Source organism: Loxodonta africana, chromosome 13 (genome assembly GCF_030014295.1).
Source record: "Loxodonta africana isolate mLoxAfr1 chromosome 13, mLoxAfr1.hap2, whole genome shotgun sequence".
NCBI lineage: Eukaryota > Metazoa > Chordata > Mammalia > Proboscidea > Elephantidae > Loxodonta > Loxodonta africana.
The window spans coordinates 15,196,440-15,209,873 of NC_087354.1; the positions used below are offsets into that span (position 1 = coordinate 15,196,440).

The 13,434-nt window shown below is 39.5% G+C and overlaps 1 protein-coding gene across 4 annotated transcripts in view; it reads right to left on the reverse strand.

Annotated features, from left to right (window-relative positions):
* LRRC28 (leucine rich repeat containing 28) overlaps window positions 1-13,434 on the reverse strand; it is a 266,213-nt gene that overhangs the window by 116,463 nt on the left and 136,316 nt on the right. For 2 of the 4 annotated variants that reach the window (XM_064267063.1, XM_064267062.1), the window contains one exon: window positions 7,456-7,662. The exons of 1 other annotated variant lie outside the window; for it this stretch is intronic. In XM_064267063.1, coding sequence (XP_064123133.1) covers window positions 7,456-7,662 — 207 coding nt within the window. The remainder of the gene's footprint in view (window positions 1-7,455; window positions 7,663-13,434) is intronic. One more of the 4 variants, XM_064267064.1, reaches the window with a different exon arrangement.

The following is a 13,434-nucleotide window of genomic DNA, read 5'->3' on the forward strand; positions in this document are numbered from 1 at the left end:
AGATTGAATAAATACGGTGAAAGGATATAATCATGATACACACTCTTGCTGACTTTAAACCATGCAGTATTCCCTTGTTCTGTTTGAACGGCTGTCTCGTGGTCTACGTACAGGTTCCGTAAGCGCGCAATTGTTTTGGAATTTCCATTCTTGGCAATGTTATCTAGATTAAATAATCTTTCTAAGTCTAAAATCACGCAGCTCTTAAATGGTAGAGCTGGGATTTAAGGCATGTCTGACTCCAGAGTCAGCCTGCTTCACCATGTTGCTGGTGACTCTCTCCACAGATCATTTCCACATAAGCAGGGTCGCCCGCCTGATGTCGGAAGGGATACCACGTAGCAGGGTGAGTGGGTGCTGTGAGTATAAGAGGACTGGCATTGAGCCTGAGTCATTCAGGTACGATGTCAGAGTTGGGGCTGGAAGGAGAGGTTGCCAAGGGAGATAAGCAATAAGGTTATCTGTCACCTTCCTGTGAAAATCCAGATAGCTGGTAGGCTAGTTTTGACTTGAAGATTTAGGGCAGAAATACTAAGAAACACCAATAATTCCTTTGGAGAGGATCCTAAGGAAGAAGACTTCATGCTGATTGTCCAGCGTGGACTCTGCATTTACAGCAACATACCTTCCAGTGTCCTGGCAGCTAGCATGGAAAGCCAGTGTCCTCACTGGGCATCTTGCCTGGAGCTTCTACTCAGCTGGACTTGAGCGGGGCTTTGTTTGTTTGTTGTTACTCCTTTGTTTCTGTTTTGTTTTGCCAAAAACTTGAAAAGTTTATTGAAAACTATGACTGATAGAAACTCCAGATTCTGGTTTTAAAGTCATACTGACAATCTTTTTCAGACTTTGCTAGAACTGTACAGTCTCATCACTATTAAAAAAAAGCTGTAAGTTCCAGAACCAAATTAACAAAACCACTTGGATGGTAAGAATTCTGCTCATGGTTCCAGCCCTCATACTAGTCACTTTCCTAAACTTCACATTTATACATTTTGAAGAATGAGCAGTTTTTTTTTTCTTCTCTTTAATTGATATTTTGATGACAGGGCTGATTTCCTTCATACTAATCACTCCTGTTCCCACGTCCCACCCCAAAACTTAGAGAAAAATATGCGTTTGTTCATTTAAAGCTCACCTAATCTAGGAAAGCTCTTTTCTTTGCACATTAGCGTAGTAAGTCAATGCCTGGTCCATGACGTGGCCATACAAACACGCCTGCTGACTCCATAAGAAAATTTTATGACAAAAGCTGTATGCAAAGAGAGAAAAATGAAGCAGAGGTAACCCATAGGACAGTGGAGAAGGCTCAGATGAGTAAGGAGCACAGGATGAAGAATCTTTTTTTTTTTTTTACAAATACTGACAAAAAAAAGATAAAGCTCAAAAAGGGTACTGAACAGTCATTTTCTTGAAGAAACAAGCTCTTCAAAGTTCCAGCTTTACTTCTGTAGCAAGATCTGTACGGATCTCAATAGAATAGTAATCTCCTATCTACTCCCACTACCAGTTTTTGTTTTCAGACCCTTTTTCTCTCCTTTTCATTATGTCTTTGCATACAGACCTGCCCCCAAAGTTCCTACAAAGCTCAATGTTAGTTGGATGTTTGGGTCTCTCTTCAGAAAGCTCAAACACAAGACTAACTTTAACCTCTGGGACTTTTTGACTGTAGTAGAACAAACTTTTTGGCACTGAAGCTTATTTCAAGCTATAAACTTTGCAAAACAGTACCGTTAAACAATAACCTCAAGGCAAGTAGTTCTTCAAGAGGCAGATCAACTATATTCATGGTTCGGCAGAGTATAGTTTACGTTCATCTCTAAGTCTGAGATTAAGAAATTACGAACTGGTTTCCACGTGGTTTCAATACTAGTTTGAAATTCAAAAATGTTTACTTTGTAGACTTAAATATTTTTAAAAAAAGATTAAAAAGTAATTATTTTCCTGATTTTATAAACAGATATAGAAAAAACAGGAACAAGAAGCAGTAACAGAGTTTTGCCTTTTATAATGTCATTTGCAATATGAAAAGGAATTTCAGAATGGATTTCAAAACTGCCTGGGAACTAGTTCCTAAAACTACACAGCTACTTAACATAAGGAACCCTGGTGGCACAACGGTTAAGAGCTCAGGCTGGTAACCAAAAGGTTGGCAGTTCGAATCTACCAGTCTCTCTCAGAAACCCTACAAGGCAGTTCTACTCTATCCTATACGGTCACTACGAGTTGGAATTGACTCAATGGCAACGGGTTTGGTTTTCTTTTTTTTTTTTTTGACTTAACATAAATTTTTTTCTCTACACAAAGCAGAGAAAGGAAAACCAACAATAACTACAATAAAAACAACAACTACAATAAAAACAATTACTACAAAAAACTGGAGTGGTCTCCTGTTTTGTGGTAAAAGGATCGGTTTTATCCCATATACCAAAGTCATGGGGTAGTGGTAAGGAACTGCTCATTTCCCTGGTAACCCAAGTCCTTGACACACAGAGTAACTTTTCCTGAGAAAATAAACTCTTCACTACTAGAACCTCCAAGGGGCAGCTCTGGGATTGGTTTAGAAACTCAGATAATTGCCTGTCAGTACGAAGCGATTCTCTACTAACCTTTAGATCTCTCGCACAGAAGTTTAAGCGTCAGGCTATTTTGTAAATCAGTGTCATTTGCCAAATGTTCTCGGTTAAGAATTCATTCATTGTTTTCTATATTAACACTTAACAACCGATGCTACCAGCTAACATGGGTGTAACTTTTTTCTTAAATTACAGAAGTGACTGACACTGAATCGAGCTGACACAGCACTTCCTCAGGGATAACTAAAGAATGATCTTTCATAGCCAATTTGTGCACAATCATTGTATCTGTTATTCCATATTCAGTAAGTTGTAAACATTACTGAATGATCTGGCTTATTAATTTAAAAAACACAAAACAAAACCCACTGCCTTCAAGTCGATTCCGACTCATAGCAACCCTATAGAACAGGGTCTGCCCCAAGAGTTTCCAAGGAGCACCTCGTGGATCCAAACTGCCGACCCTTGGGTTAGCAGCCATAGCACTTAACCACTATGCCACCAGGGTTTCTGGCTTATTAATTATGCATGGAAAATCATGAGCACAAGGTAAAAAAAAAAAAAAAAAAGTTTAGAGGAAAAACGCCTATTCTTTGTTTTTTCCTACACTTTCAGAATCCAAGAAGTGACCTACAATTCTATGAGCTATTCAATCAAGAGACCTTAGTGAACTGACATCAAATACACAGGTTTTAAGCTCTCCCTTAAATTTCATAGCTCTAGGCTCAAGCAACTGATTCTCCCCCCGTCCTCATATAGTCAACACGGTAAACAGAGTTCCTGTCTGCAGACTAATCTGTCACTCAGCTGTCACAGTACAGTTACGATACCAACATCCTTCTTTCTTGACGCATCTTTCTGTCTTAAGAACATACTCAGAGAGTCTTACTGGTTTAGGCAGTATCGTGAGTGATCAATCGCCCTTACATCTTGCTTCTATAGTTGCTTTCTGAAGAGGCTGTGCTATGACATTACTTTAAGAAACCCCATAGGAGACTGCTCTTCTCCAAAGTCAAACTTGTTTGGCAAGACACAGAATTCAGTAAGTAGGTCTCTAAAATAAGACTGCCACTTCAATCCCAGGCAGAGATACAACAGCACCCATTTCCTTAAGCTCTCAAGTTCTTATATTACGTAATTAAGACTAACAAAGGAGCCTTCTAAAACTTGAAAACTTTAGCTGTGGATAGTTCTTTAGCATTAGACAACTTCGGTTTTCAGAAAGGAGTTCAGGGAAAGACTTCAGGAGCACAAGTTCCATGGAAGGGTAGCTATCAACTCAATTATCTTCTTCCTAAAGACTTAGTTGAATTCCCTTTCTAAACCTGTCTTCATAGTGTTAAAAAATATATAAAAAAAACTAGACTGAGGAGACTAGTAATAGTTTTGTTAGCTTCAGCTTCTTCAACTTCACAGATCTCTTGTCTCCACTCTCCTGAAGCCTTCTTTGAGCCACCTCACCCTGGTGCTCTCTTGTCTCATCCACTTTTTCATAATGTACACTCAGTAAGCCAGGTGCAGAAGGGCCACCGGAGCACATATTTGCTCCCTGACCCTTTGCTCCTGGCGCTCCTGTAAGAACCTGGTCATTAGAACCAGGTAGCACATTGCTTTGGTCAGCCTGTTTCTTTCCTACTGGACAATCTTCTTCTTCTTCCTCTTGCTTAAACTTCTTTCTATAGTAAGTTGAAACACGTCTACAGGCCTATGTCCAGTCAGGGTTGTCTGGGTGGCACATGGGGGGAGAGAAGGCCCAGATGTGAAAAGGCAGCAGAGGATGTAGACAGTTGGAACTGGGACTCTGAAGGAGCTCTTGAAAGGTCTCTCGGAGTGACAGACAGCTCGGACAGTACCATGCACCCCAGAGCTCACAGAACAGTAAGCCCGGGATAGTGCCCAGGAATGTGTAGAAGCTGCTTCTGTCTACTGGGCTGTCCATGGCCCCAGACTTGAGAGTTGTAGTTACGTCAGTGCTGTGAGAAAGCCTCCTCTGAGCCCAGTGCAGAGCCTTGAAAATTTTTATGCATAAGCCAGGGTAATCGTTGCCTCTAATGTACTTTGACACCAAATTAACAAGTTCACAAAAGAAAACCTCGCCTGACAGAGGCGAGGCTTTGGAAGGTGACAAGAAACCTCGGGATAGAAACTATTTATTCTTCAAGGCTCTACTGATCCCTGAAAGTTGAGTACTTAAGAAGTGATGCCCACCTTCTTAGTAACACCAGGATCTAGCACAGTGCACAGAGAAGCTGCTCAATAAATAACTGGGAGGTGGGTTGGGGGGCAAGGCAGAGGAGCAGCCAAGCAACGTGCAGCAGATATTTCTCCACCCAACACCGTTTCTATCACCAGTCACTGCAAGTCAGGTCATCTGCTGCCGTAAGCATTCGGCGCAATACACAAAGTTACTCCTTGGCATTCCAAGTATGAACGGTGGTCAGGTTCCTAGGCAGTGGCTTCCATCTACTCTCCCAACACCCAGCAGACCCTAGCTAAACAGAGTGAGGCTAACTAGAGTGCTCCTGGGGGTACGTGAGCCCCAAATGGCCAAACTAAATCTGACTATGAAGATGGTCATGCCAGAACCAGAAAGATGCTCGATACAGCCCAGCTCTGTTCCCTAATGGGGTCCCTGCAGAGACATCCTGCCTGGAATGTGGAGACGGCATGTCAAGGTGGAAGGAATAGAGGGCTTAGAATCAGACAGTCTGAAACTCAGACTGTATCTTACCAGCTGAGGCTCTGGGTGGTGCCTTAAGCTCTTTGAATCTCAATTTCCACATCTGTAAAATTAGGCCATCGATAGGTTTTGTGATAAGTTAGAGCACATCTATATGGTACTTAACATGATACCTGGACAAACACTGGGTGCTCAATAAAGCCCTAGTGGTGCAGTGGTTAAAGCACTTGGCTGCTACCTGAAAGGTCGGCAGTTTGAACCCACTAGCTGCCCGCAGGAGAAAGATGTGTCGGTTGGCTTCTGTAAACATGTCCAGCTTTGGAAACCCTATGGGGCAGTGCTACTCTGTCCTGTAGTGTCACTATGACTCAGTATTGACTTGATGGCAATTTTTTTTTAATTTGGTATTATTATTACTAATAGCCATAATAGTATATCATTATGCATAGAGAGGCAACAGTCCTCTTACACATATGGTCGGTAATAATAATATAAATAATAACAGTACAGGCAACCCCACATTTAATAAGCTAATATGTTCCTGGTGACCCTTTGAAGTCAAATCATAATAAGGGTGGCTTTTTTTTTTTGTAGTTTTACTCTGAACTCTGATGTTATGCCACTAATTTGGACTTAACACCACACAAATCAAACCATTAGACCTTCTCCCTACCCCGCCTTCCCTTCCTCCACTTACTATCAGCATTGACCACACCATCTTAGCAATCAGCTGGCAGAGAGTCAGCACTTACAAGGAGTAAATATCTGTTTTGGTGGTTACTATGATCGTGAAAATGATAAGGGAGGTATATTTTTTAAAAGGTAAGATATGGCATCTACAAACTGTGCTCTCTCAGCTGAGAGTCACTGCATTTGTCTAGTCCTTTATAGTTCTTTTATATAAACTATCTGATTTGACTTCAAATTAACCTTAAAGTAAGAAGAATCAGTATTATCATCTCTGGTTTACAAATATGAAAAATAAAGCTCTGAGAGGTTTTAGTGATTTACCCCAGGTCGCTCACTGTGAGGTGGCAGAACCAAGCTACAGCCTGGAGCCTTAGACCTGTAAACTGCTTGTCCACTCTAACTGTTCCATAACGTGTGCCTTAGTGCAGCAGGCATATTTATTTTGTAAAATCTCTCTATATTTGATATTTTTCTCACCTGAGAAAAAGCTGATTTCTTAGAAATGTAGCTTGCTTCTCAAATAATTTTCATTTTGTGAAGTTTTTTTTTATGAGTATGGGATTTAATTATATTTATGGAAATGTAGTCTCCTTAAATTTGATAATTATTTATTATTACTCAAATTGATTTTAATGTCTTCCAGTATTTTAAAGTTTTCTTGAAGAGATTTTAAGTTAAAAATAATATGCACAGTGTAATACGCTGAAAATACTTCCTTTCGGCAGGGGCTAGTAAATTATTCACTTCATTGTCCACACATAAATTATTCATTACAAAAATGCTTTTATAAGTAAAATCGTATGATGCTTGTTATGACAGTTTAGGGATCTGTGGAGCCTAATGCCATTTTTGTTTCTTGCAAGTTAACAAAATAATTCAATTTCGTTTTCTTAAAGGCCTATGTTCTTTGACATATACTATGTCAAATGGTCCAGTTACAGAAGTGTATACTGGATAATGTATTATTTACTAGACAAGGTAGTATTTCTAGCCCAGCAGGAAGTTTAGCAATTATAAAATCTTTAAAACTTTGTAGTCTGGCTACCTGGCAAAACTTATATTATTAGGATACCCAGTGCCAATTTTTCTACCTAGAAGTCAACATCTAAACAGACATATTGGCACCAATAGGAAAGCTATCCTTTCACATTGCTCAATACTCACATTGCTCAATACCCTTTATTGAATTTATACTTTTATATGTGTCTATTTTTAGATCCTTTCTCAAGAGCAGATCATATCACATCTCATATGTCTTATCTTTAAACAAATTTTAGAACCGATTTCCTTCTCTTAAACATGAAATTCCGAACTGCAATAAACTTCACTTGTAAAATGGTAATAATGTTTTGGTCACTGCAACCAAGGGTTTAGAGAGTCAATCTTCAAGATAAGCAGAAAGAAGGAAACTAATTAATCCTTCCTAAAAAAAAAAAAAAAAATCAAGAAAACAATACTTTCCATTTTATTCTTTGGCTGCTTCGGTTCACCCACATAAACACGATCACTTACCAAGTGGCAAAAATGCAAGACGGTTTCCAGCCATGGAGAGCTCGTTGAGGCTGGGAAGCTGGCAGAGGTGCCGCGGCACACACCACAGACGGTTTCGGTCCACAGTTAGGTACTGCAGAGAAAGGCACAGGTGAAGCCTCTCGGGTAAAGTTAGCAAACGATTGGTAGAAATGTCTAGTGTCTGCAGCTCCTTCAAATCGCCAACCTCTACAACCAAAATCAAAATTAAGATAAATTGTATTCTGATTAACTTAACTAATTTAATTAATTAAATAAAATCAATCAATACTGAAAGAGTTCTACCAAATAAAATCAGTAGCTGCAACTATTTTCACAGACATGAATGCTGACACACAAGATTTAAGCCTAATATGCAAATAATCCAACTCGAGTAGGTGTCTTAAATTAGTCTGGCAGAATGTCTTGAATGGAGAAAAATGCTGGCACGGAAAAATGGGATGAGAGGGCTGGAGAGACATCAAGTGTGAATTTGAGCCAAAGTTTGTTAATATGGTTCCTGCTGCTTCTCGATGAATCAAAAGTTGTTGCTAGGGTGAGAAAACAGTGATTAAAATCACGCTGAGGTGTCCGATTTTTGCTTTTTTTTTTTTTGGTTTAATTTCTAAGTAGATAGTAAAACAAAACAAATTTCGTTGCCGTTGAGTCAATTCTGACTCATAGCGACCTTACAGGACAGGTTAAGGCAGCTACAGCTGCTAACCAAAGGGTTGGCAGTTCGAATCCGCCAGGAGCTCCTTGGAAACTCAATGGGTATAGGGCTTCCAAGGAGCAGCTGATGGATTCAAACTGCCGGCCTTTTGCTTAGCAGTCAAGCTCTTAACCACTGTGCCACCAGGGCTCCTCAAGTAGATAGTAGGAAACCTAAAAATAGAGAGTATCCAAGTAAGTGCAGCTTGGTCATATGAACTAACTATAAGGATTCTGGGCTAAGACAGAGTATAGATGGTAAGATATCTTTTGGAAAATATTATCAAGGTCAACAGTACAATAATAAAATGAAATCATTGTTAGGCACCATTTTTTTATACTGTCCAGCCATTTGGCTCCTTTAAAAAAAACTGCTCAAAGTGTACGTAGCCTATGAACATTTACTTTAATTCTGCCCAAATTAAATACTTCTACGTGCTCCAATATTCCCCCAGCATTGATGTTTTTACATCTATAATCTATAATGTTCCACTGAAGCTGAAGATTGGGAAGTTCTTTACTGGGATAAAATACACACATCCATAAAAAAATGGATGACACTGGCATTTTGTCAGTTGGGGTAATAATGCTACTTATGGAAGGTTTTGGGTCATCTGGATTATCCCTGGGAATGGGGATGGAGTTTCTAGTCTGAAAACTAGTGACAATTGTCTGTATGGTCCTTTTATGCAGAGCAACACTGCATGTAGTACATATTACTAATGACAAAGTGTACAAAAAAAAAAGTCGTAAGTGCGGTTTATCGTAACTCGAATTGCTGTAGGCCGGGGACTACCTCTGAGCAAAGGAAGCTCTGCTAGACAATCTCTAGGAAAGGATATTTACCGTGCCCAGGACCACTCACTCCACTCAAGGCTCTACTGTAAACATGTGCGGTACAGGTTTACTTCTGCACTGTGGCCACTTACATGTTGAAGGCCACTAAGATGTCATCTCTCAGCCTTCTCTCAAGTAAGGTAAGGAATCCTTACCCTGTTCCCCAAGCTGTTCCTCTAGGTTGAGGTTTCCCATGATCCCGCCACTTGATCCCGCTCCTCTGGGCACATTCCAGTTTGACTGGGACTAAGATTAGTATTACAATGTTTTCTCTACTTGATACCAAACTCTTTTGCCCTCTTGGATGCCCAATTAAACAGATTAGCCTTTCTTACTGCTACAGACCAGGAGTCAACAAACTATGACCCATGGGCCAAATCTGGTCTATACTGCCTTTGTACTGCCCACAAGCTAAGACTAATTTTTACATTTTTTAAGGACTGTAAACAACAACAGGAAGCCCTGGTGGTGTAGTGGTTAAGAGTCTGGCTGCTAACCAAAAAGTCAGCAGTTCGAATCTACCAGGCATTCCTTGGAAACCGTATGGGGCAGCTCTATTCTGTCCTACAGCTTTGCTATGCGTTGGAATCGACTTGACAGCAACGGGTTTGGTTTGGATTTTAAAGAACAACAAAAGCATGTGGCGGAGACCTTATAGGACTGCAAAGCCTAAAATATTTATTATCTGGCCCTATATAGAAAGAGTTTGCTGGGATTTACTATAGACTCACTGTTAACAGGAAAAGCTGTAATAACTATTTTTCTTTACAAAAGTGATACAAGTGCAAAATACATTCATTTTTAAATCCCCCCTCCTAATATTTACAAGGAATTTGTGCTAGGAAGTTCACTCTCTATTGCCCAATTTCCCCAACGCTAAACAAAATACATATTTGAAGATGCTTAGGCAGGATTCAAGGTCCCTGGGTGGCACAAACAGTTTGCACTAGACTATTAACCTAAAGGTTGGTGGTCTGAATCCTCCCAGTGGCACTGCACAAGAAAGTCCTGGCCATGTGTGTCCGTAAAGATTATAGTCAGGAAAACCCTATGGAGAAGTTCTACTCTGCAACACGTGGGATCAGAATTGACAACAGGACTGTATTTTAGGCAGGATTCAGTATATAGCCTGCGACTCTGCATGGGAGTTCTGCTCTATGTGAACCTGATTCACATGGGAGTCAAATTCACCCTGGCTCTGTCAACACAATATTCCATCTAGCTAAACTCATCTGCCTATTTTTCTCACTAACAAATTGCTTCTGATTTGGAGTAAGTGGAGGTGAGGGAGTTGGAAAAGTCATCAAGTTTAAGATGTACATAGAAAGAAAGAAAAAAAAGAAAGAAGAAACCTTTCTGGTGTAACTTTATAAAATGATAACAGGAGTGAAATGGGGAAGAAGGGCAGCTAGTCATCTACCCAGCATGGGCTGGGTTCCAAGAGAAGAAGGAGACAAGGTCTCTGCCACTGAGAGGCATATTACATGTGAGACAATGTGGGACAGGAGCTCAGAGAAAGAAGCGCTTGATGAAGGGCTGGAGAAGCTTTCTAAAGCTTCACTGAAGGAGGTGGGAACTTGACCAGGCTAGGATTTGGGTAGGTCAAAAGGCAAATGCATATAGCATTCCTAGCGGGGGATATGGGTGAGGCTGAAAGCATGAGGAAGGGCACAGAGGTGAAAAACTAAATACGCCATGTAAAGCTGCTCCTCTGGTCCCCAGCAAGTGCCAAGGACACCATTTCAATACACTGGGATTGGTGGAGACACAGATGATGATGAAAATTGGGTGGACAAGCTTGGACTTATTCTTATGAGACTATGACATTTCTGGAAAATTCTTACAGGATAAAAGGACTCTTTTGGAAAGTTTAGGCTGATAAGTATGCAGAAGGCAATGGAAAGACTTTCTAGGCTGAGAAAACAAGTAGATGTTTGACTAGAACAAAGGCAGTATGTCAGAATTTGAAGGTAAAGGCCAGAGATTATTTAAAAGATGCATCGAACAGATTTGACTGGATACAGAAAATGATGAAACAGAAAAAAGCCAAAGATAATATTAAGGTTTCTAGACCACTATATTCTTAGTATGATGATGTAATGCTAAAAAATTAATTTTTAATAGAAAAATGTATTAAATATGCATTAATACTTCTGAATTGCAGTATCTATAAACTGCCTAATTAAAGGTATTTGAAAAAAATTATCCATTAAAATTCGCATGGGAGCAAACAATTGATACTTATCATTATTTCAAAAAGAATTAAATGTGTAAAATGGTGTTTGACAGGGCTGCATTAATTACTAAGGCCTGAAACTGCCATGCATTTTCACTGAGCTTTGCCTTATTGTACAGTGAAGCAGAAAACAGTAATGTACTATTAATATCACGGAGCCCTGGTGGTGCAATGGTTAATTACGAGCTCAACTGTTAACCAAAAGGTGGGCAGTTCGAATCCACCAGCCGCTCCTTGAAAACCTCACGGGGCAGTTCTACTCTGTCCTATAGGGTCGCTATGAGTCGGAATCAACTCAATAGCAATGGGTTTGGTTGGTTTTTATTAGTATCACATACTAGCAAAATCTTGCTGAAGATAATTCAAAAACAGCTACAGCCATACATGGACAGGGAACTGCTAGAAGCTGAAGCTGGATTAAGAAGAGGACATGGAACAAGAGATATCGTTGCTGACATCAGATGATCTTGACTGAAAGTAGAGAATATCAGAAAGATGCTTACCTGTGTTTTATCAGCTACACGAAGGCATTCGACTGTATGGATTACAATGAATAAGGATAACATTGTGAAGAATGGGAACTCCTGAACACTTCAATGTGTTCATGTGGAAGCTATACATGGATCAAGAGATAGTTGTTTGAACAGAAAAAGAGGATACCACATGGTTTAAAATTGGAAAAGGTGTGGGCAGGGTTGTATCCGTTCACCATACTTATTCAACCTATATGCTGAAGAAATAATCCAAGAAGCTGAGCTTTATAAAGAAGAACGGGATATCAGGATTGAGGAAAATTCATTAACAACCTAAAATACGCCGATGACACAAACTTGCTTGCCAAAAGTGAAGAAGACCTGAAGCACTTACTGATGAAGGTCAAAGACTATAGCCTTCAGTACTGACTATATCTGATCAAAACGAAAACAAAAATCCTTACAACTGGACCAATAAACAATATCATAATAAATGATGAAGAAATTAAAGCTGTCAAGGGTTTCATTCTCCTTGGATTGACAATCAATGCCCATGGATGCATCAGTCAAGAAATAAACAATGTATTGCACTGGGCGAATCTGCTGCAAGAGAACTGTTCCAAGTGTTAAACAACAAAGATGTCACTTTGAGGATTAAGGTGTGCCTAACCCAAGTCATGGTATTTCAACTGCCTCATATGCATGTGTGAAAGCTGGACAATGAAAAAAGGAAGACTGAAGGAGAATTGATATGATTAAATTGTGGTATTGGTGAAGAACAGTGAACATACCGTGGACTGCCGTAAGAGCGAACAAATCTGTCCTGGAGAATGGACAGCCAGAATGCTTCTTAGAAGCGACAATGGTGAGATTTCATCTCACGTACTTTGAACATGTTATCAGGAGGGACCGATAGCTAGAGAAAGACATCATGCTTGGTAAAGGAGAGGGTGACCATCAATGAGATGGACTGACACAGTGGCTGCAACAATGGGCTGAAGCATAGCAAGCATTACAAGAATGTCGAAGAACCGGGCAACATTTCATTCTATTATACGTAAGGTCACTATGAGTAGGAGCCAAATTGACAGCACCTAACAACAACAAATTAATTCAAATTTTCTGTAATTTGATGATATACTTTTGCAGTGGTATCGGATTAAAATACTTATACTTCGTTTTGGCAGATGTGTGTGCATATTTCAGATATTAAAATTATTAATGCTTTTCACGAAGAAAGGGAAAACTCACACTATCAGTATCAAAGGCCAAGGAATTGAGGAATGGGAAAGGAAAAGAGGAACGTTTCTGGCTTCCTGTATGTGATGAATTAAGAAAATATTTTGTTAAGTCTGAAACATGCAGGACTGCCTATATTAAGTGAACAAATGCAATAAAAGGATACTTTTCTAAGTAGTTTAACATGTAGGCTCTTTCATTTGTTAGAAAAAAACTGATTTGTCATACCAATTAAAATGCTGAGTTGAATACTATATATAAAATGCTTGGAAAACTAATGATTTTGTCATTCTATGAAAGTATTTCGGGGAATTAGAGAAATAAAACTGAACAGCTTCTTGAGTGGACTGAATTAAACAGAATTTTCATGACCGTTTGATAACAGGCCAAAAATCTAGCACTATATATGGAACCTTTTATTTCAATAATCAACTTAAAAATGTATTTGTTAAGCTCGGTGCCGGGAAAAAACATTTTTAGAAAGCA